The sequence below is a fragment of the Falco naumanni genome, chromosome 1, assembly GCF_017639655.2.
Source record: "Falco naumanni isolate bFalNau1 chromosome 1, bFalNau1.pat, whole genome shotgun sequence".
Lineage (NCBI taxonomy): Eukaryota > Metazoa > Chordata > Aves > Falconiformes > Falconidae > Falco > Falco naumanni.
The window spans coordinates 204,577-225,399 of NC_054054.1; the positions used below are offsets into that span (position 1 = coordinate 204,577).

The 20,823-nt window shown below is 35.9% G+C and overlaps 1 protein-coding gene across 24 annotated transcripts in view; it reads right to left on the reverse strand.

The window, feature by feature from the left end:
- Nucleotides 1–49: 49 nt before the first annotated feature.
- The window catches only part of PROM1 (prominin 1), a 68,986-nt gene continuing 48,212 nt past the window's right edge, over nucleotides 50–20,823 (reverse strand). For 11 of the 24 annotated variants that reach the window (XM_040593722.1, XM_040593329.1, XM_040593163.1 and 8 more), the window contains 19 exons: nucleotides 19,811–19,874; nucleotides 19,178–19,186; nucleotides 17,861–18,020; nucleotides 15,715–15,867; nucleotides 14,744–14,867; nucleotides 14,221–14,324; nucleotides 13,762–13,846; nucleotides 12,280–12,426; nucleotides 11,942–12,013; nucleotides 9,142–9,234; nucleotides 8,374–8,400; nucleotides 7,954–8,007; nucleotides 6,380–6,460; nucleotides 6,220–6,288; nucleotides 5,578–5,670; nucleotides 3,957–4,072; nucleotides 2,820–2,888; nucleotides 697–737; nucleotides 50–458 (listed from right to left, as the gene is read on the reverse strand). In XM_040593722.1, the coding sequence (XP_040449656.1) occupies nucleotides 719–737; nucleotides 2,820–2,888; nucleotides 3,957–4,072; nucleotides 5,578–5,670; nucleotides 6,220–6,288; nucleotides 6,380–6,460; nucleotides 7,954–8,007; nucleotides 8,374–8,400; nucleotides 9,142–9,234; nucleotides 11,942–12,013; nucleotides 12,280–12,426; nucleotides 13,762–13,846; nucleotides 14,221–14,324; nucleotides 14,744–14,867; nucleotides 15,715–15,867; nucleotides 17,861–18,020; nucleotides 19,178–19,186; nucleotides 19,811–19,874 (1,539 nt within the window). In that variant the 3' untranslated portion in view covers nucleotides 50–458; nucleotides 697–718. The other 13 variants (XM_040593858.1, XM_040594276.1, XM_040593942.1 and 10 more) reach the window with 8 other exon arrangements.

Here is a 20,823-nt window from a genome sequence, read left to right on the forward strand (position 1 = left end):
AATCTTAACTAAACACTTAAAAGTTTTAAGAAAAAAGTATATACAAAAGTCTCTGTATACAAAATGTATTTTTATGTAAACGTGTATGTACTTGTATTTAACACAAATCTACAATTTAAGAACTTGACCAATTGTCAGAGGATTGCTAGGGAAAGGCTGTTAATCTAATTAATTTATATACTGTGATGTAAGGTAGAAAGCCCAGTGTAAAAAAAGTAAAAAACAAAAAAACATTTTAATTCAAGCTTTGAACAGTGGTATTTGAGAGGCAGTGCCCTGATCGCAAAATATTCTATGCAGTAGTTTGTGGCATAACATTCGATAGTACATTTGGGATTTACAGTACAGGTGTCATAAAACAAGTGGCTCAGGATTTGGAAGATGAATGCAAATGCCAATACACTTGGAAGAATAATGATATACTCCCGTAGAAGAATCTTGAGCCTCATTTATGTAGCCTGTAAATAATCACACACACACAAAAAAAAAAAAAAAAAAAAAAATCAGGAAAATTTGATGAAGACAGAATTATAATATAATTTAAGCAGAATAAAGTAATAGATTTTCATATGAATTATCAATATGGTTCAGTATTTTTTATTATTTAAAACCTTACAGCACTAATTTTGCAGAAAGCAGAGCAGCCTTCTTCAAAACAGTAAAGTAGTAATATACTAGAACTGGCTTATTACTTACCCCTTAATGTTCCCAGCACGTGTTACCACTGTTCCATAGAGCTATAAAAAAAAAAAAGAAAAAAAAAAAGGAAAACCACACAAACCAAAACAGTCATTTTCTTTTGCCCACAAATGGAACAGAAATATCATGTCTAACTAAGGCTAGACAAGCTCAGCCAGCACAAACTATTCTCAAACTTTTACCCATTCATTCAAGAATTTTTCAAAGAAGAGGAAACAGATTCATGGTTTCCTCCATCAACCTTTCTGGTTATCTTTGTTTTATGACGGAAAGAAACACTTGGATTACCTATTCAACAGCACTCCTTAATGCAGCCTCCAATTTTGCTCTCACAAAAATGGTGGCTGCATTTGAGGTTATTTGTATCTTTGATGTATATATAAAAACATCTGTGTGAGATATTTATACAAATATAACTCACATAGTTCTCATACTTGTATTTATGTATCTTATATTTATAAAGATAGATATCTGCATCTCTTCCCAGCAAAATAACCCAGCTGATTTCAAAGGACAAAAAAGAAATCCCAACAACCCATGGGATTCTTTACACCTGCAAAAGTACAGGCATACAGAGATCTATTCAAAGTCAGATCTCTCAAAGTATGTCTCAAAATAATTTGTAGGAAATGAGAAACAGCGAAGATAGCATAAAAGTGAAGAGTTTGTGATATGAAAATTAAAACCAAGACTATCGATATGGGAATCCCAGACTGAGAAATTCAATGCATATATAATTAGCAGGTTTTCACCTTATTTCAGCACATCAGAAGACAGGATTGCTTCAAACCAAATACTTATATTTTATTATGGAAGCCCATTTTGAGTAACTTAAAACTTAGGAAGACAGGACTGAACTAATGCACCTTTGTTCAAAAATTTATTTTATATTAGTAATTTTTAGCTTATTCAGGAACATAGTATAAAACTATTTGTCAATCACTGAAATATCAAAGAAAACATGCTATGAACCTCAAGTATTAACATCCGTATTAAAGATTCAAAGATCAGAAAGCAACTTCTAAGGCCTGAGCAATTATTAGTTTCTTCTTAAGTGAAGTATCAAAAGTCTTTAAAACTGAGAGTCCTTAGATATACCAGTGGAGAGTACTTTTGAATTGAACATGTTGTAGGTTAATTTAGGGAGTACCCTTACGCTGAAGAAGGGACCACGACAATCATGATCATAAATATCACTAAAAAAAAATATCATTATATATAAATACTTCTTCAGAAGGAAATGTGGAATCAAGATTTGGTCAGTAAATAATATTGTAAAATATAGTTCTAATAAATAATAATATACAAGTGGTGCAGCCATAAATACTGGCCAGACTTCCAAACTTTGGGCTCTCTTGGTATTTACACATTACTGAAAGAATGGTGGTATCTCACTTCTCTGCCAATACTCAACCTATACTTTCAGTCATAAAGTTGCAAGTTAGGCACAGTGAGCTACAGATTTCAATCATAAAATAGATCCTTTCCTAAACTCTGATAATTTTTCAAACCCAAATATTGAAATTGTGGGATGTAAACGGGAAGTCTCACGACTATTTACAGCACAGAAATTGTAGAGACAGAAGAACCCAAATCTCCTCCTGTTTAAACTTAACTTGAATTTCTTGTCTTGTGATATTACACTAGTTCTGCCCATGCAGAATCACCCATTTTCTCTGTTCCTGTTTTCTGCTTAGCCTGGATCACCTGCTTTTTGCACAGGAAAAGCTCTTCTCCTCACCATCTAAAAAATAAAACAACTCACGAATGAGAATGCATCCCATTCCACCACTTTCAACTGATGTCAGGGTATTTTAATATGTTTATCAGTTCAGGACCACCCACTGCACTAGATAAATACCTGATTACCTGGATTTTAAAATCAAATTTAGGGAATTGCTTTGTTAAGTTGCTGGAAATTACTACAATATCTGCTGTTATGCAAAGAATATTTGAGAAATACAAATCATATAGCATTTGCTATAGAGAGTAACCATGCAAAAAACATAAATGGAGAATAAAGTGGTTCACTTTAAGAACGCGTAGAGAATTGGATAGGTGATTAATATAGTAGATTAAGTATGGACACATGAAAGCATGCAGTTTCAGACTTGGTTTACCTTGTAAAAACAGGATTGTGTATACCATATAAATGCTCTTTATGATAACCATTATTACCATTTTCCGTACTGTAATAAAATAAATACACCAAGAAAATCCATGTTAACTATAAGATGCAGTATGTACAGTATGGCTTCTAAGACATGTATGTCAATGATGGTATTATATGCAAAGATAAACTGTGTCTGTACAATAGAATATAACTTTTCCTTTGTAACATTCAGGAGTTCTGACACAATTATAATTATACATTTTAAAATATTTTTTTATATTCTCCAAAAATTAATTATTTTGTTATTCTTGTTGAGTTGGATACTCTAATAGAGTCTGGCGAAACAGAACATGTTACCTCTTTTGAAGTAGCAAGTTACATTAAAAATATAAACCCTCCACCCCAATATAATAATTTTAATAAATACCAGCAAAAATGTCTTATGTTTTCATGAGTATGGTTTTAACACTAAAAAACACAGAAAAGGAGGAGTAATTAACTAGACACCAATAAGCGAGTCATTTTAGCTGTATGTGCCTGTTTCTGCTCTACTGACTTGTGAATGTGTAATGAAAAATGACCAGTGTGAAATTTGAGAAATGCAGTGCACAGGCTAACTAAACAATGAGTAAAACGAAGTAGAAGAGAACAGTAAAAACAAAACTGATTGGAAAATTTGTAAGAACAGTTATCATAAAGTAAAATGCCAAGTCCCTGAGACAGAGGAACTGCAATTGAAAAAGGAAAGACTGGTTAGGAATAACTAAGACAGTAAGAAAGCAAATAATTAATTCAAGGACATTGCAAAAGCAGGCATAGTTCACCTTAACAAGTTATTTAACAAAGCTAATTACTTGCACATTGGAAATGTATTTATATAAATGCTGCACACAAAGCCCTGAAGACCTCATTCTGAAATAAGTTTCTCAAAGTCAGAGCTAGAAATATCTGCACAGTCAGGGCAAGGCAAGGCAATCAAAGCCCCCTTTGCAGGCACCAACCCAAACCTGCAGCATTTCACAATAACATCCAGTTCTAATCTGACAGCACAGAAGGTTTAAGGATTATGGTGCCTTCATGTGAGACACCAGAAAAAGCATTTCAATTCATTTGCTAATTGGCTTGCTTAGGACTATATACTTACTCATCATATACATCCTCTGTATCCATTCTACGATAGTATTTGGAGAGTTTCACAGCAAAAATTATGGCAGGAATTAAAAATATTGAAGAGCCTCCCAAACCAAACCAGAATGTATTCTGAAACAAAGCAAAATCCAGGCAAAAAAAGATCATAGAGAAAATGTATCAGAAAAGTGCTGAATCCTTGCTTGATATTCTAAGCATTGTTACTGGAAGAACACAGTAGAAATCAGTGGCTATCTGAGGCTCCTTGTACCAGCGCGGAATAGGGCAAGTTAAGCATTCTCCACTGTCAATGTGAACTAAATCAAGAACTCCACCGTCTTACAAATTTAACCAAACAGGAATATGTTCACGGTTTCCCAAAGTTACATAGCCCTACGAAGTTATTTCAATGTAGTCAGCCTTATGCTAGAAAGTGATTTGGTGTCTCGGCATTTAATTTACTATCCGCATTATTTCTTTTTCCTTTCTTGATATTTTGAAGTATTTGGCAAGAACCACAAGACAGACAAAATCTGAGTTTCCAGCACTTTCTCGAAGTACTTTTTAACTTACTAACTGCAGCCTGTTTGTGTAACTAATTTCATTATTGTACAGTTGAACTGAGTTATCACCAGATGTTAAAATGATGATTTTTCAAATTTGATTTGTATTGGCTGGAGGCATTTTGACTTATAAGTGACTCAGCTAAGTTCTATCATCAGGAAAACTATGGTACATCTGCCACCAGATGGTTAGTGGCTACACACAGGAGAACAGAAGCTCTGTAACATACCAGATAATCTGTAAGTACAACATGATTCTAGCAGATTAAGAGGTTTTCATGGTTAAGCATTACGAAGGCCAAGCATTTTCAAGGTTAGAGTGCTTTGGCTTTCATTGTTACATGCATTTACTGTTGGTATCATTAGGACCTGGATAAATGTATCACGAAGCTAAACAATAGCTAGAGGTTTTAGGGGGTTTCCAGGCACATGGTTTCTTATTCTATTTTTAATACATGCTGTCCTCTTTCCAAGCTACTCTGGCAAGATGAAAAAGTCAATTTTATGAAAAAAAAATATGAAAAAGCCCTTATATACTGCTACCAGTCATGCTCGAGCCTCCACTGTACAGGAATGAATCAACATCTGTCACAAGTGATAAAACCTCATCTGGGTTTTCTAGATACCAGATAAATCTAGATATCCAGAAAGATACTTGAGATTTCCTTGGTATTTCTCACTCACTTCCTGCCCCCACCCTATTCCCGTAAATTAGAAATGATTACAGCTCAAACTTCAGTTCTTTATGCTTTTCCATTTTAAGGTGATTCAGAATCAAGCAAACCAAACCCCACCTTTTCCAAAATTTTTATTCCAAAGCAGTCGTACTGCATTTACTTTGCAATTCAAGTTGGAAGAAATTTACTAAGGAAACAATTTTACAGATTTCTTGCTAATAGAAGCCTAAGTTCAATGGGAACCTAAAAGAAGTCCAGCATTGTTGGACTTGATCCAGAATAGTTTTTCCTTGCATAAGTTTGGACGTGATACTTTACTATCATACTCCATAATAATTAAAAGCAGATTAATGTTCAAAGATTGCCCCAATTTTGAATAACAGAAAATATTTCTTACCACAGAATCAGTTATATAGCTGCATAAAAAAATATCTACTGCTGTATCTATCACATTGGCAATAGGCTTGCATGCTGCTACCTCCATGGCAATCTGAAAGACAAATTAAAAAAAAAAAACAAAAACAAGAAACAGTTTAAGTACTTAACAGAATAAAATAAGAATCTCAAAACTTGCTTAGTTACAGATACTGTTACTAAATTGTTAACTCTCACCCTATCAAAATTAAAAATAAATTCCAGTGTTATCAAATGAACATCTTTACAAGATCAGCTTATGTTCTCAAAGACTGCAGCTGAACAGAGAAAAATAAACCAAGAAGTTAATGACATCAATTTGAACTAAGAAGGGTCAGGCTCAGTGCAGTATTAGCACAAATTATTTCAGGCTAGCCCTGGAAAAAACGGTACTATGTTCAATTTGCATTTTATCCCAATCACCACAGTTCATCATTTCTATTCTACTTCAATCACAACAAAACTATTTCTAGAAGACAAGTTTCCTCTTCATAGTAAGTGCAAATACCTTACAAACTGAAACTATAAAACATACTATAAAAGTAACATTTTTATTTTTGTTATTATTTAGCTTTTTTACATGTTTTTAAATGCAGCTTCTCCCAATGAAGTAAATGCACCTTACCGACTCCTTGACCCACTCAACGTATTGCTCAAAGTAGCCAACTATGGTATCCATGTACTTTTTTGTCTCCTAGGAACAGACAAAATAAGTGAACAAAAGTAAGTGAACCTCTATCTCCATGACATTATAAATTAATGTACTTTAATCAAATAAAGCTTACCTGGACAATAACTAGAGAAGCATTGTTATTTATGAGAAGCTGGGCAGCATTAACGGCACTAATGACATTTTTCACCTTAACCTGGAGAGGAAGAAATGGCGTTTAACACAAATAAATCCCTTCCAAGCTGTTACAATGGCTCTGCAGCCATTATTAGAAACTTATTCTCTTGATAAACCAGCGTCACTAACCTGAAAAAATACACAATTCCAGACAGAACGTGAGCCTGCCTAAGGATTCATGATCATTTGACTAAAATTCTCTCACTACTACGAAAGGAAGGTATCAGTGGCTACAAACAGTACCTTTTCCTGAAACCTTTGTAACTATACACTAGATCAGCTTTCTCTTCCATTCTCTTTCCTTTCCTGAAACGTAGAAATAGTTTCCATCCACGTATTTATATAAACTACAGACCCCCACAGTGCACAGGAAGGAAACAGTGGGCTATAAACTATCACAGCTCTTGATTACTAAAGTATGATTCTATACAGCCAGAATATGCTGCTAATCCATATCCCAAAGGATCAAGACACTTCTTCCATAAATGTACAACCCCATAAAGTCTCAGACAGAATGCACACAAAGGATAATGTAACATGCAGCCTCAAACTTTAGAGACATTTCTTAAACATACTAATGGGTCAAATATCATCCTCTTCTTACCAACACCTTATTTCATGGCTTCTTACCTCCCCATCCAGATTCAAATCACAGATTTTTAGAAGAAATCTAACCGGTCTGCTGCTGTGGATGGGTAAAAGCCATAATGGGAGAAACTGAGGTAGGTAGGTAGGGCCCACCAAGCTGTTTGTATTAATGACCAAGTGGTAGCCAGCGCGGCTGGATCCCTGCTGCCGGAGCCCAGGCAGGCCGATGGCACCAGGAAGCTTTGCTGCCACAAAAGTAACCAACCTAGTGCTTACTCTCCTGAGTCCAGCAAAGCACGGAGGCAGCTGGGCTCACGGTGGTGCCCGCACTACCTGCTGCTTCGGAGGTGAAACACGGGCTGCCCTGGGGAAGCCTCCACACAGCGAGGCCGATGCTGCGGAACCAGGGAGGTACAGAGCACAGTGCTAACAACACGGGCCCTGCTGGGAGCTGGGCATTGGGCAAGGGGAGGTTAATGCTGTGAATCACCAAGCTCTCTCTTCTCCACTGTATTTTTGCATTTTGTTTCTTGATTGTCCCCCCTGAAGTTTTGCATTCAAGGAGTCTAGAAAAAACAACTATGTTTTTAGGAAAATAAATAACACAGTATATCGAACTGTACTGAAGTCTATTTATCATGTGACGATTAAGTTTACAATTTATACTTCAAAAAATTTCCCAAACTTTTTTTTTTCCTCCCTTTTTTTCCCCACCTCCTCTACAAAGAAGGGAAAACCAGGGTAGAAAAATCTGTGCAGAAGAGGTATCTAAATCCCTGTTACTACCTCAAAACATTACAATCTCTTCCAATAACAGAACCGCAAGAAACAGAAAAAGCTGTACTGAAAATATATGCCCTGCATATGTGGCAGATGGATTTTAAATGCATAAAAATATTCCTGTTGCCAGAAAGAAAAGCTTACCGTAAGTTCGGATGATGTCCTCTTCAATAACCTGATGCTCTGATTTAAAGTGCTCTATTAAAGGGGAGGGGGGGAGAATATTCAAGTCATCACTACAGGTAAAAGCCCACCTGTTTTAACATTGTATTCATGCTTCATTCATCTATAAATTATTTTGCTTCTAATACAACATATCACATTATATATAGTAACAACAGTTCTATTAAAACAAATTTATTGTGGTTTTAATAGCTGAATCAGTATTTCACTGACAGCACTAAGTAGTCATGAATTGTGTACTGGAAGACTTCAGATTTAACTAAAGTTAGTAGCAACAAACCGAGCAGGATTTATTTAGAGGGAAGAGGGAACAGTTAAAATCAGAAGCAAGTGTTCAGAGAATTCTGTATTATGCAGTTTCAGAAGGGAAAAAGCACTTACCCTAGCTTTAACATATTTCTTGACAGTCAGTTTTGTAAAAGAAAAAAAGATATGAGAATAATTAGGCGTTAATTAGGAAAGAACAGCATAGAATCAGAGTGGAAGAGAAGACTTATTGCTTTTCTACATGAGGACTTTGATAGGGGCAGAAATACTGTACCAGATGCTAGGATAAAGTAGAAGTCTTCATGTTACGAAGAGCAAAAAGCAATACCTAGCATGTATGAGATTCACAGCTCCATACTACACAGATTGGTGCCTGGCAAAATCAGGCAGAAGCACCCCTTTCACGTCTTCTATCGCATCAATAAAGGAGATTTTTCTTTGGCCCTAAATACTACTGCCAGGAGTTTCCAATTCCAATACTGTTAGGTGATTGCTAACTCCCAAGAAATAGTGTGAAACTGGCAAATGCTCTTGTTACTGAAGACAAATGGGGAAAAAAAAAAAAACCAAAAAGGGATTTAGGACTAGAATTTTGCAAAGTTCTCCCCTGCTTCCTCTCTTATTCATATATAATCACAAACAGATACATAAAAAAATGGGAAAGAAAAGGGTCAACATTTTAGACAGTATTATATAGCAGTAGTATTACAAGGAGTAAAACTATTTATTACACACATACTTTAACCAGATTACTCTTCAGTGACAATGCAAACGCAACCTGTGCTTATATAATATCGAAAGTCCAGCTTTCTAAATTGTATTTAAGAGATTTAGAGATTCATACTTCTACAAATACGTTTTAACATTGCTTTAATATTTTACCATAGCTTGCTCTAGCGGAATGACTTGCTGGTTATGAATCATTCGAATGCTGTTTGCGTGTCCTTTTAAGGCATTTTCCAGTGCTCCTTTCGGCTGCAAAAAATGCAATTATGCAGTATTGTTCAGTAGTCTCAAAAGCCTTCCAACAAAGCAAAAAACTAATGAAAGCTGCATATTATACTCATCCACTGCAGAACAGCTGATGCTAACAATGGGATATGGCAAATTGAATTTCTCAACACAAGGAGGGGAAAAACAGCCATATCAATAATTCAAACCTCAGCAACCAAGAGACAGATGTATTACACTGCTTTTCAGGCTATGACGTTATCAGCACAGATTTCACCGAAGACAGTTTTCACATGGTGCAATAAGTCATTTTAAATACAGAAGAGCAAGAACATTCACCTCTCGCTCATCACTTCTGCCAGTGGATCAACAGCCAGACTTCATCACAAGAACTGTGCAGCATGGTTCCCAGCTGGGATGAGCATCTCCCAGTCGTGGATGCTTGCTTTTGTTTTGGGCACTGCCAACACCCACCCTGAAGCACCCTCTGCTTTGAGGGGCACAGAAGTTTAAATATTTTCAGCCAGTAACTTGGAAATATCTAGGAAGGGTATTTGTCATTTTTGGGGCTCCTGCCCTTCAGTCAGAAGATATGAGTTTGTGCCCCAATTTCCATGCCTGAGTGCCTGTCTGGAGCTCATACTTGTTCCAAAATACTACAAAATTTGGGTTTACTCTCAACAATACATTCCTTTTCCATTTCCTTTTGGTGGCAAAATCACTTGGTTCCCTGCATACACACTGAATACACGCTGCTAACTGCACTTTGGAAGTGTAATAACGACACACTTCAATGCTCAGAGATGTGCTTGCTTCCTGTGAAGTGTTCATGTAAGCAGTCAGCTGTGGGCACTAAGCATCTTCAAGACATCTCCTGTACTGACAAGTTTAATTCACTTACCTAATGACACTTGGGGTTGGTATTGCACCCTCCTCCATACCCTGACCCCTTGGGTTGATGCGAGTTTTATTACACTCGCTACTTCCAGTGTAAAAACATAGGCTCCATTTTGTGTAAGGTGCCAGAAAATGTAAACTATACACCCAAAGTTAGTTAATTCCAGAAGCTTTTAGTTTATTTCTTAATTGATTAGCCTTGTAAACTGCAAAAGCTATCACTAATAACAGGGTGGGATTATAAAATATCCTTGGAAACCAGTATAAATTATGAAACAATCTAACTTTTGCAGTATGTCATATTCTTGTGGGTTGGATTTTTTTTTTTAGACATTTCATAGATTACACTAAATACCATCACAAAGAAGAAATAAACATGTACCCTTTGTGTTTGTGACAGCAAACACATTTAATATTGTATTTATCTTTGTCTTTTATATGGAGAAATTACTCTGCCTGATCTATCCTCAATTCTAATGCTTGCTTTAGATTCTATTACAAAAAATAATGAATAAAACAATCTATCGGCACAATATATTTTCCTTTGTGGAACTACATGGAATATACCTTTAAGAAGACATCTCAGAAGCAATTCTATGTAAGATGTGACACGTTTGAAGAACCTCAGCTTTCACTTAGAAAATAGCCCCAAAACAGCAGCAAAACATTCCCCCACCTGTATAGCCTTCAAAATAGCACAGTAAAAATTGAGAATGGAAGTGAAGCTACTGGTGTCTGTCCAAGTTAGCAGACAGCCTACACGAGTAAAGAGGAAACGTGCAGCTTACAGTGCTTGGAGAAGATGTTAATTACAATAAAAAAAAAAATAAAAATCATGAGCAGCCTAACCTTGACATGAATGCATGTGTGGCAGGAAAAAAACCCACCAAAACAACAAAACCTAACAGATGTAATCAAATTACGCAAAAAGCTGCAGTAAACACATTAGGAGTCTCTGTTGGTGCCCTCCTCTCCCTGGAGTAGGGATGGATATCTGATAAATTCCAAACAGCATGGTCTCGCTCTGCTGTGTCCCTTAGTGATCCAAGCAATTGTAGTAGGTGTGCAGCATAACTCCTTCTCCTACATCACAATGCAGGGATCTGTCTTGAGCCAGTGCTCAATCTAGTACCCAAACGATGACTCGTTTTGAAAAATAAACATAAAGTGACCTTGACATGCATTACAAACGTATCAACTGAATATTCACTATCTGTTACCACAGCTGTGTCATTCTGCAGATTCATTCACAGGCAGTGTTGTAGCCATATCCTCTGACCGTTGTCCATGTGTCCGCATTCAAAACGCTTTTCAGAGCGGACAGGATCTCTTTTGTGCACTCTCCCTCCACAATGGAGCCCCACTTCTCATTAGAGCCTTTATGCTGCCACAGTATTAATTTTATTGCTAATTGTCAAATCTGCTCACTAACTGAAAGAAAATTCATTCAAATAGTCTTTCCCATCATGATCTAACCAACTTTTCTTCCAATTGGGACCCTAAAATGTAGACAGCATAACAAGAAATACTCGAACAGAGTATTCCCCTCTTTTCTTAAGCAAACAGTGGAATTTTAAGAAATTACACTTCCAAAGAAAAATTGTAGAACAGTTAGCGTACAAAAATAAATAATTAGCAATATTTAAAATACAGCTCACACACAAGATTGTTCTTTAAAGTTTTTCGTTATGTGACAATGCATCTTGTATATAAGTACATATATAAGTACAAGAATTCTCTCATAGGAAGTCTAAATACTTGTCCATTTATTTACAGTTACATAGTATATACAATAATACATAAAATGTATTGTTTATTAGTGAATTAAACTTACCAGCTGGTCTGCTCTTGCTTCCAAGTCATTAGCAAATGACAGAAGATCAACCTTGGTAACGCTTTTATTGATCTGAAACAAGATGTGAACAGTAGGGAAAGAAAAAGAGTATGTTGTTATTGTGTATACAATTTGCACTTAACCACACCACCTACTTTTTCAATCCTTTATTTCTTTAAATGTTTATTGACCTTATCTTCTGAAGTGCTTTTACTCCAAGTTTTGTGATTCTTCTGCCCTTTCACACAAAAGCAGATTTTTTTCCGTTTTGCCCGTTGTTAAAGAAACATTCCATTTTATGCTTTCTTCTGACTGTGTCTCTAGTTTATTAGTCTCACCTCTGTCAAATATGCTGCAAAGTTTATCCCTTCTATTCCTGAAGAGCTAAAATTCAGAAGATTCTCCTTTCCAATTTCATCCAGTAGAATGATTTTGCTGAGGTTAATCTGAATATGTTCAATTTTAAGTGCTACATCTTCTGTATACTGAGGGAAAAAAAACACAAAAGTAGTTTGCACCCAGTGAATATTCTTCTATAGGTGTGTCCCCCCACTGCCAAAAATCTAGATTTTGCTGGCTCTTCAGGCATTCAGTTTTGCTCACATCAGTTTAATTCAATTAGCTTTAACAGAACCCACCAGGTAATGTTCCTACCTTCCCTGCAGTATCCACACAGTCTAGCCATGCCATGTTATAACCTACCTATGCATCTTTCATACCAATTAATTATTTGCCTTCCATTAAATTTTAAGCAGGCTACTCCAAATAGATGTCAGTCCCTCCAAGGAAGAGACTGAGATAAAACAGAATTCTCTTTCCCCTCCAGGAAACGGTACCCTTACAAATTTTAAGTTGTACCCCTGGCCCTAATCAAGGAAACATAAAGAATTCAGTACCTTAGCTGTGGCCAGGACAGATGCTATCTGCTGTATTGGCTACAGGACTGGATGAGATTCCTCTAAGATGTCTAGTGACGACCAAAGATGACTTGCTTATTGTTACCCAAAGTACTCCTGCACCGCACCCAAATCTAAAATGTTACCTGTCCTGTAGAGGCCGCAAAACAATGGATGAGGAATCTGGAAACCCCACTTGCCTCCCAGCCTCCACCATTAGTCTGTTACTGAAACTCAGTTTTCCCCTCTTAGTGAATCTTCCCTGTTAATTTCGTACATTATTTGGGACAGGAACCGTATCTATTAAATGTGGGTACACTGCCTGGCAGAACAGAACACAGATCCCCTAGGGGCTGCTGTAATGAAGACCACTATTACAGGCAACCCCACAATTAGTACAGGCATGTAATAAAAATGCAGTCGTGTACTACTACAGCTCAACTGAAAAGATTTTATTTTATCCCAACACCTTCCCACTGAAACCAGAACCATTCTTAGGAGCATGGTGTATCATATCCTGGATCAACATAAATCTGACTGCAGGAAGAAGAGGTCACACCGAGAAAAGCATTTATATAAAAAACAAGACTCTCCATAAACACCACAAGCAGCCTTTGCAAGATGCTAGACTTGAACCTTCTATGCAATTTTCAAAATTAAAACCAACATTATTATCAGCACCCACAAAAAAAAAGCACATCAGAAAATGTCCCATGGCCCACCAAGACTGGTAAAGAACATCATATTCGTAAATAGATTTCTTTCTTTCAAATTAGCTTGGAGAGTTCTTCCCTCCTTGCAGGGTGTATTGTATATAAAAACAAAAATCCCCTAAAACAGAGACATGGTATACTGTGTTTAAGAGCAAACCCCTCTCCAGCCTTCAAAAATAATCATGCACTCATTCAAACTTTCTTTACTTACCATACTAACATTTAAAAATTCATTGATATTGAACAGTTGTTCTAGGTGAAGTGAAGTATAAATTCCTTTGTTTTCCTTGCAATCACTATAAAAATAAAAATACATACATTAGCCTAAAAACAACGTTAAGGACCAAGTATTATGAAAACTGTTAACAACATTTTCATATTCTAAGAAAATCAGCACTTTAAAAAATGTTCTGGCTATATTTTTTGATCATGCTACAAGAAAGCAAGGAATTAACAACTTCTGCTGGTCTCAAAGATGCAAAATGTTCTCTCAAGTAGTATTATAATAGAATATTGCACCAAGACCACCTCTAATAACCCATATGTAGGAGCAGAAAAATCAGAACGTCTTCTGCAATGTGATTTTTGCATGTGCTTCAAATGAAGCATGGAGATACCACAAAAACAAAATGTATAAATTGAATTAAATTTTGAGCATTAACTTTAATACCTGTACACTTTTTCAAAAGTCAAGTTAATATTTGGATTTTTAAACAGGATGCCAGAAAGATAGTTTTTCCAGTGTTGATTTAGTAAGTAGGGAGTATCCAAAACCTAGGAGACAAAATTCCATAATGTTACTATGATTCTGAGTTTTCAATTAATGAATTTATTCGCATGCAAACTTTTGACACATACCTACATCTAAGCTTATTACCCACTAATGGAAATACAAGCAAAACAGTGAATTCAACTCTCTGGTGCAGAAGGCAAATATTAAAGCTCCATGTCACCAAGAAATGCTGAATCACAGAAATACTTATCTCCAAAGGAAGACAGACATGCAGTATTTACATCACAAAGGAAATTCAACCAATAAAGGATAAATGTCTCTATTTGGTGTATAAGGGCAAAGCAAACCCAGATCCAAACTCACTTGAAGTGTCCCATAAAATAAATATGCCACACAACTGACAAGACCATGGGGACTCATGGGGATTCTACTCATTGTTTAATAGCTTGAATAACTTCACCTTGAATAACGTTTTATCTTCAAAGGGCTCACAGACCAGTTTTTCTACATTTCCACCTGTGACAAAGGTGAGCACCACGACAATCATCAGCACCCAGGAGAAAAGAAAACTGAATCCAACACCACTGAAAAAGAAATAAGCTGAATAAGTTTTTGCTTTTTAAGAACAAAGTATATATACTTGGGGCAATAGTGAAGCCAACAGTTAGCAGTTGTAACAGAGATAAGAAAAACATAAAAAAATGGTTGAAAAACTTCTGTTTTCAAGGTACGTTCTTGCCCTCTGAAACATCTTACATGTTTCAGCCCTGTAGTCTTCAGCTAAAATGAATATAAAATGCTCACATTTGCATTATGCATGCAAACTCTTTTAAGCATTAAGTTTAAGAGCCACAAAAGCCTACAATTTTCTTTTTTAAATTCAACTCTCTAGTCTTGTGCTCTCAAATGAGTTTTAGACAGATTTCAGATGCAATTTTCTCTTGCACCCAGCAGAAGTTATATTAAACCACTACTGGGAACTTCCAAGAGCATCCCCAAACCTGAAGTGCCAAACCAAAGCGCTCTGAGAAAAATCAAGTGTTTCTTGTCCCTTGCATGTTTTTTTTTCTTTTTTTCAGCAAATGCTCAAGTATACTAAAAAGCCATGAATTTCCTTTGTATTTGCAATTATCTGTTCCCAGTTTTTGCAGTTTCCAAATGGCCTTACTAAGAAATTCACTAGCTGTAATTTATTCACCTTAAAACAGCAGATTCAGAGGTTTTATCCTTCAGCTATGATACTTAACGAAAGAGCAACCAAAAATCCCCAAGTCCCTCAGCAGAAGTACGTAAGAACAATACTTATTTTTGTTCTTTTTTTCAGCACATATACATAGGTAACAAACCAGATTCTTTTCATATCTATCTATCTATATGTCCTTCAAAATCAATAAAACCAACCTTCTACAGATACCAATAAGTGAAACTTACGCCATAAGAAAGTTTCCTCCAGTGTTGGAGATGCAGCCTCTGGTGGTTGGAGAAGCGTGTTTATCATAACCACAGGTGCCACACAGCAATCCAAGATAGTAAAAGACCAGAATGAGGACCACCATGCAGCACAGGATGAGACAACCCAGCCACCTAAAGAATAAAAACCGAAGTGCTTTGTTAATAGAATGTAAAGAACACACCAGAGACCTGCAGATTACTTCAGGCAATACCATATTCCCAACTGGCCCACTTGTGGTTCCGTTTGAGCAACACATGCTAGCAACGAAAAAATGCTTTTCCTACACTAGCATGTATTTTGGGCCGAACACGATCACTGTTGGATTATAAAGAGCTGCTGCTGAAGAGCTGGGGAACAATCATCACAAGAACAAGGTGTTTCCAACCTCAGTTACTCCAGGTTGCTCCAAACAAACTGACACAGAGGAGGCAGATGGTCAAACAGTAATTTATTCAAGAAGCAACTGAGAAATTTATGAAAGTGGATTGGCCATTGGTCATGTAATTGTAATTAACTGTATATAAGGCTATTAAAACCTAATGCTTTGCTTGTCTGCATTGGAATGCTTTCAATGTACGGAGCAGATAACAGAACTCCATCATGGGAAAGATCTTGGATAGGAATTGAACTTTCATTTTTATTAATTAAATCACATTTAATTATTTGTTACACCAGTACCAGTTCTATCTGCCCACGTATTTGGAGCACATCCATTTATTCACGTTTTATATCTCATTCTAGCCTTTCATCCTCTCCCAATTCCCTCTGCTCTTCCTTTTCCCCTGTTATCACTTCTCCCAGCTTATATTTCTTAAGTTCCCTTTTCTTCTCTCTATACCTTTGTAGAGAGAAAGCAGGAACAAGAAAAATCAGAAAAGGGAATACCGTAATGAATACGCACAGCCAATAAAGAGAAAGAAAAACATTAATGCTGACAGGTACATTCATAAAAGAATACTTAGTAAGAACCACAGAAAATGCACCTGTAATCATGAAAGGGATGAACAGAAAATAATTTGGACAGCCACAAGCTACTTGGTTTCATTTGTACTTGAAGTACTACTAGTTTAGGTTTGACAAGAATGGGTATTTAAGTGTCATGCAGATAAGATATTTTGCCACTTTTTTGAACCTAAATAAAAGATTAACATATACACACTGTAGCAGAACGAAGCAATATATTTATTTGACTAAATGCAATCTGAGCTTCAAAGAAAACATTGCTAAATTTGTCAAATTAGGCTCACTACAAAAAGTGCCAGATAAGGAAAGGCCTAAAGGTAACATGACAAGTAAGGTTCTTAAAGTTCAGACTTCTGCTTACTTTTATTAACCACTGTATTAAAGCCATTAGCGCAGTTATTCTGTAACAGAGAAACTGATTATGACACAAAGATAGAAACAATTATCAAATTATAGGATCAATTGAAATGTTAAAATGTAGGGAGAGCATAGGATGAGCTTGAGGACTGAAATGACTAAACGTGGACAAAGTTAAATGGTATGAAAAGAAAAGCCTTATGCTTCAAAATATGACATTATTGATCAATTATAGGCATCACACAAGCCCAAATAGGAAGAATATGGTTTCTTCAAGGTACATTCAAACCATGCATTCACAAGGACAAGTAATACACCAGTAGGAACAAGCAAGGGTGCGCAAGGATTTACAAGGTGCAAAGCAGAATCCCTGCTACTCCTCCTCGGCGGTAGGAAGGGGGCAATAAAAAGGGATTCGCTTCAAAGTCTCTCCAGCCACATGCTCTCAGCCACTTACCCTGCAACTCAGCAAAACCAAGACCTAAATAAGAAGTCACTCAGACACTGTGAAACAATCCATTCCTTTTAACATTACGTCTTCAATGTCCACCTAGGTGTATCCTTCCTGAAAAAGACCTGAAGACCTAGTGGAAACTACCTCTTGCTCTGAAGTGGAACAGCACCCAGTTGTTGATTAGCTGCAGTTTTGGCTTTTACCAAAACACCAGTAACAAACAATTGCCTTACAGCATATTTGTTTCACTGTGTTTATCATTAATAGTTTAATTACCTTTACAGAACATTAAAATATTAAAGTATTAACAACAGGTAGCACCTCACTACTGCCTTATTTCCTGTACATACCTGTAGAAATCATACTGCTCCACTACTGGAAAATAATCTTGAACATATGCTTCACTCTGTGTAAGATATATTGTCAAATCTGCTAAAATCTTCTGAACAGGGAGTGTTTTCGTGAAGGTAGTGATATTTGAACCAATTGATTCCAGCAAATTTTTGATATCTAAAAGAAAAAAAACCATACTGCACCATTACAGATTCATAGAAGAAATTTACATTCCACATATGCATTATAAAATGGTAATAAGCCATTTGCCACATGTAACAAGCAAGCCATGAAGACAAGCGTGAGGAAGAGACAAGCAGGCAACAAAAACTTCAAAGTAACACAATGGCATTTTAAAACACACACTTTAGGCATTCAGTTTAATGATGAAAGATGTAGATGTCAAGCCAGAATTCTCTTTCCTTTTGTTATAAGGAATGTGTCACTTTCTATCTAGCCAGCTTATATGTTGCTTTTCATGCAATACTGCAAAAGGTAACACTAAGCAAGATAATTAGCCGCTAAGTTTAAGAAGGAGAAGATAAATATCTATTTAAAACTCCATCCCTTGGGAATACAACACTGTGGAAGAAATTAGACTGCTTATATTGAGAATCTATACCAGTTATTTTCAGTCTTATTAAAAAAGATCACTTAAATTCATTCCGATGAGTTAGCAACACTCTTCAGATAATGACCACTTAAAGCCATTTTTCCCCTCAAATTATGTACAAACATGCTATCTTATACTTACACACTACTTAGATACACGAAGACATGATAAGTTCACTTATTACACATCGCCTATTTGTAAAATGCAGTTTCTGTTCACTCTTCCCCTTCTTTCAACTTGGAATATACTTGAAACAGCAGGATGTATAACTATAGGTTGCTATTTGGTAGTAGGCAACACCTTCCTCTTTCTCAAACAAGAACTGAGCAAGTTTCTGGATGTTTGTTTTGTTGTTTACTTTTCTAAATTCAACCAGGTACCAAAACACTCTTCTTTTAAAAGTTTACAAATAAATGCATTTTTTTTTGCTGTAAACCTATTTTTTCATTTGCTTTGTAACTCAAACTCAGTTTTTATAAAAAAAAAAACACCTTGACAACTTATAAATAGATTAATTAAGATGGCTTGTCTGTGTTCAGGCATATCAGCAGATACTGAAAATTGAGTAAATCTGCACTAGATATCCTAATGAAATGCATAACATCAATTTTAGAACACTGGCTCATTTTAGGGAAGTTCACACGGCATGCTATGCTTGTATACATACTGTGTTTCAATTTGCCTGGGAGGGAAAAAAAAAAAAAAAGAAAGAAAAACTTACAAGGAACAGCTGTTAATATAATGCAGAACGGGTCCATAGTGCAAGAACAAAAGTTAAAACAGGTTAGTATACATACACTATACTACATTTTATTCAAATGTCAGGTGTCCAGGTATTGTCAAAGAATAACAGTGTAAAGCCCAAGTAACAAAACAACTAAGATAGACATTTAAATTATCCTTCAGGTGTATTTTTACCTCCCCTTTGCCATTCGCTACATTTTAACACAGCAGCAGGCAGGTTCAATTTTTAACATCACACTACTAAACACATCATAGGCACGTTAGTCAAGGAAAATTAGCTTTTCAACCAAATAAAGATAAAGTGTGCAGTTGTGATCCCAAAATTTCTCATTACTTGAGCAGTAAAACCCCTATCAAATAAAACTCCTCCATAAAATACCATATGGCCTATTTTTAGATTTAATTTTGTGTCTTCACTACTACACGGTTGCTTTCTATGAGTTTTTTTGTGGCACCAAATTAAAAAAAAAATTGTTAACTTCTACATTGCCATTTTTAATTATCTTTAGCCCAGAAAATATACTGTCAATAAAAGAAAACAAGAACATCAGTAAGTGATATAAAACCATCAATATTAAACAATCAAAGTGAAAACATAGTTTGTCCTCACCTGATAAAATGTTCCTGGTTTGATTCACCACTAAATCTGGAGTATCATTAAATGCTGCATAACCCTAAGAATAAAAGTTGAAAAAATTATAAGAAATTTCTATTGTCAAATTACTTGCATTTTTTTTTCTTTTATAGAAGGAGTAACAGCATACACATGGTAAAATGTATGTGTCAATACTATGAAAAATGTATTTTTATCACTGCACATTAGAAAAGGTCAAAGCAAAACAGGAACTCAAGTATATTTCAGATCCATTTTGCTCTCTGGGATATTCCTTGAAAAAAAAATTTAGAAAATCTAGATTGAAATATACATGCATCAGTCACAATAATCTCAAACTTTATAGTACTGTTACCTGTCAGATCTAACTCACGTAAAACTGAGAATACACAGGTGAAGACTCACTAAGTAGGAGGAGTTACCGCATACTGAACACCTCCTCTCTGCAAGCCTGTGCCTTCTTAACCTGAAATGCATGTCACAGAACCAGGGAATCCAACTGCCACTAAAGACACTGCAACGCTTTCTTCAGTGAGAAGGGGAAAGAAAGGGTCCAAACCAGGGGAACCAAGCTCAGTAGCTCAACCAGACCGAAAGCAGCAGGCACTGCAGCAGATGCTTGAAGTCTTACTTCTTGCAGGCACGGTCACTGCAGAAGCAGGCAGAGGTCTAACCTACACACAGCCTATGGTTTCAGAAAGCGCCTTCCATTCCTCGCGAACATTTTCTGATTGCTAGATTTTTAAACTGCTCAAGCTAAGCCATTTTTTTTCTAGATGAAAATCATCCTGTTTTGTGGATAGTCTTGCAAGAATACTATTAGGAATTCCATTAGGTCCATTGCACCAGATTTAATAACAAATATACACATAAAGAATTTGAAAGGCATATTTCAAAATAGCTGGAATACAATAAAATTAATTAGGACAGCATGGATTTTTTTTTTCTTTAATTTGAACCAAAAGATATAGAACATGCTAGTAAATCCATATTTCTGCTTTTTTGTTTTT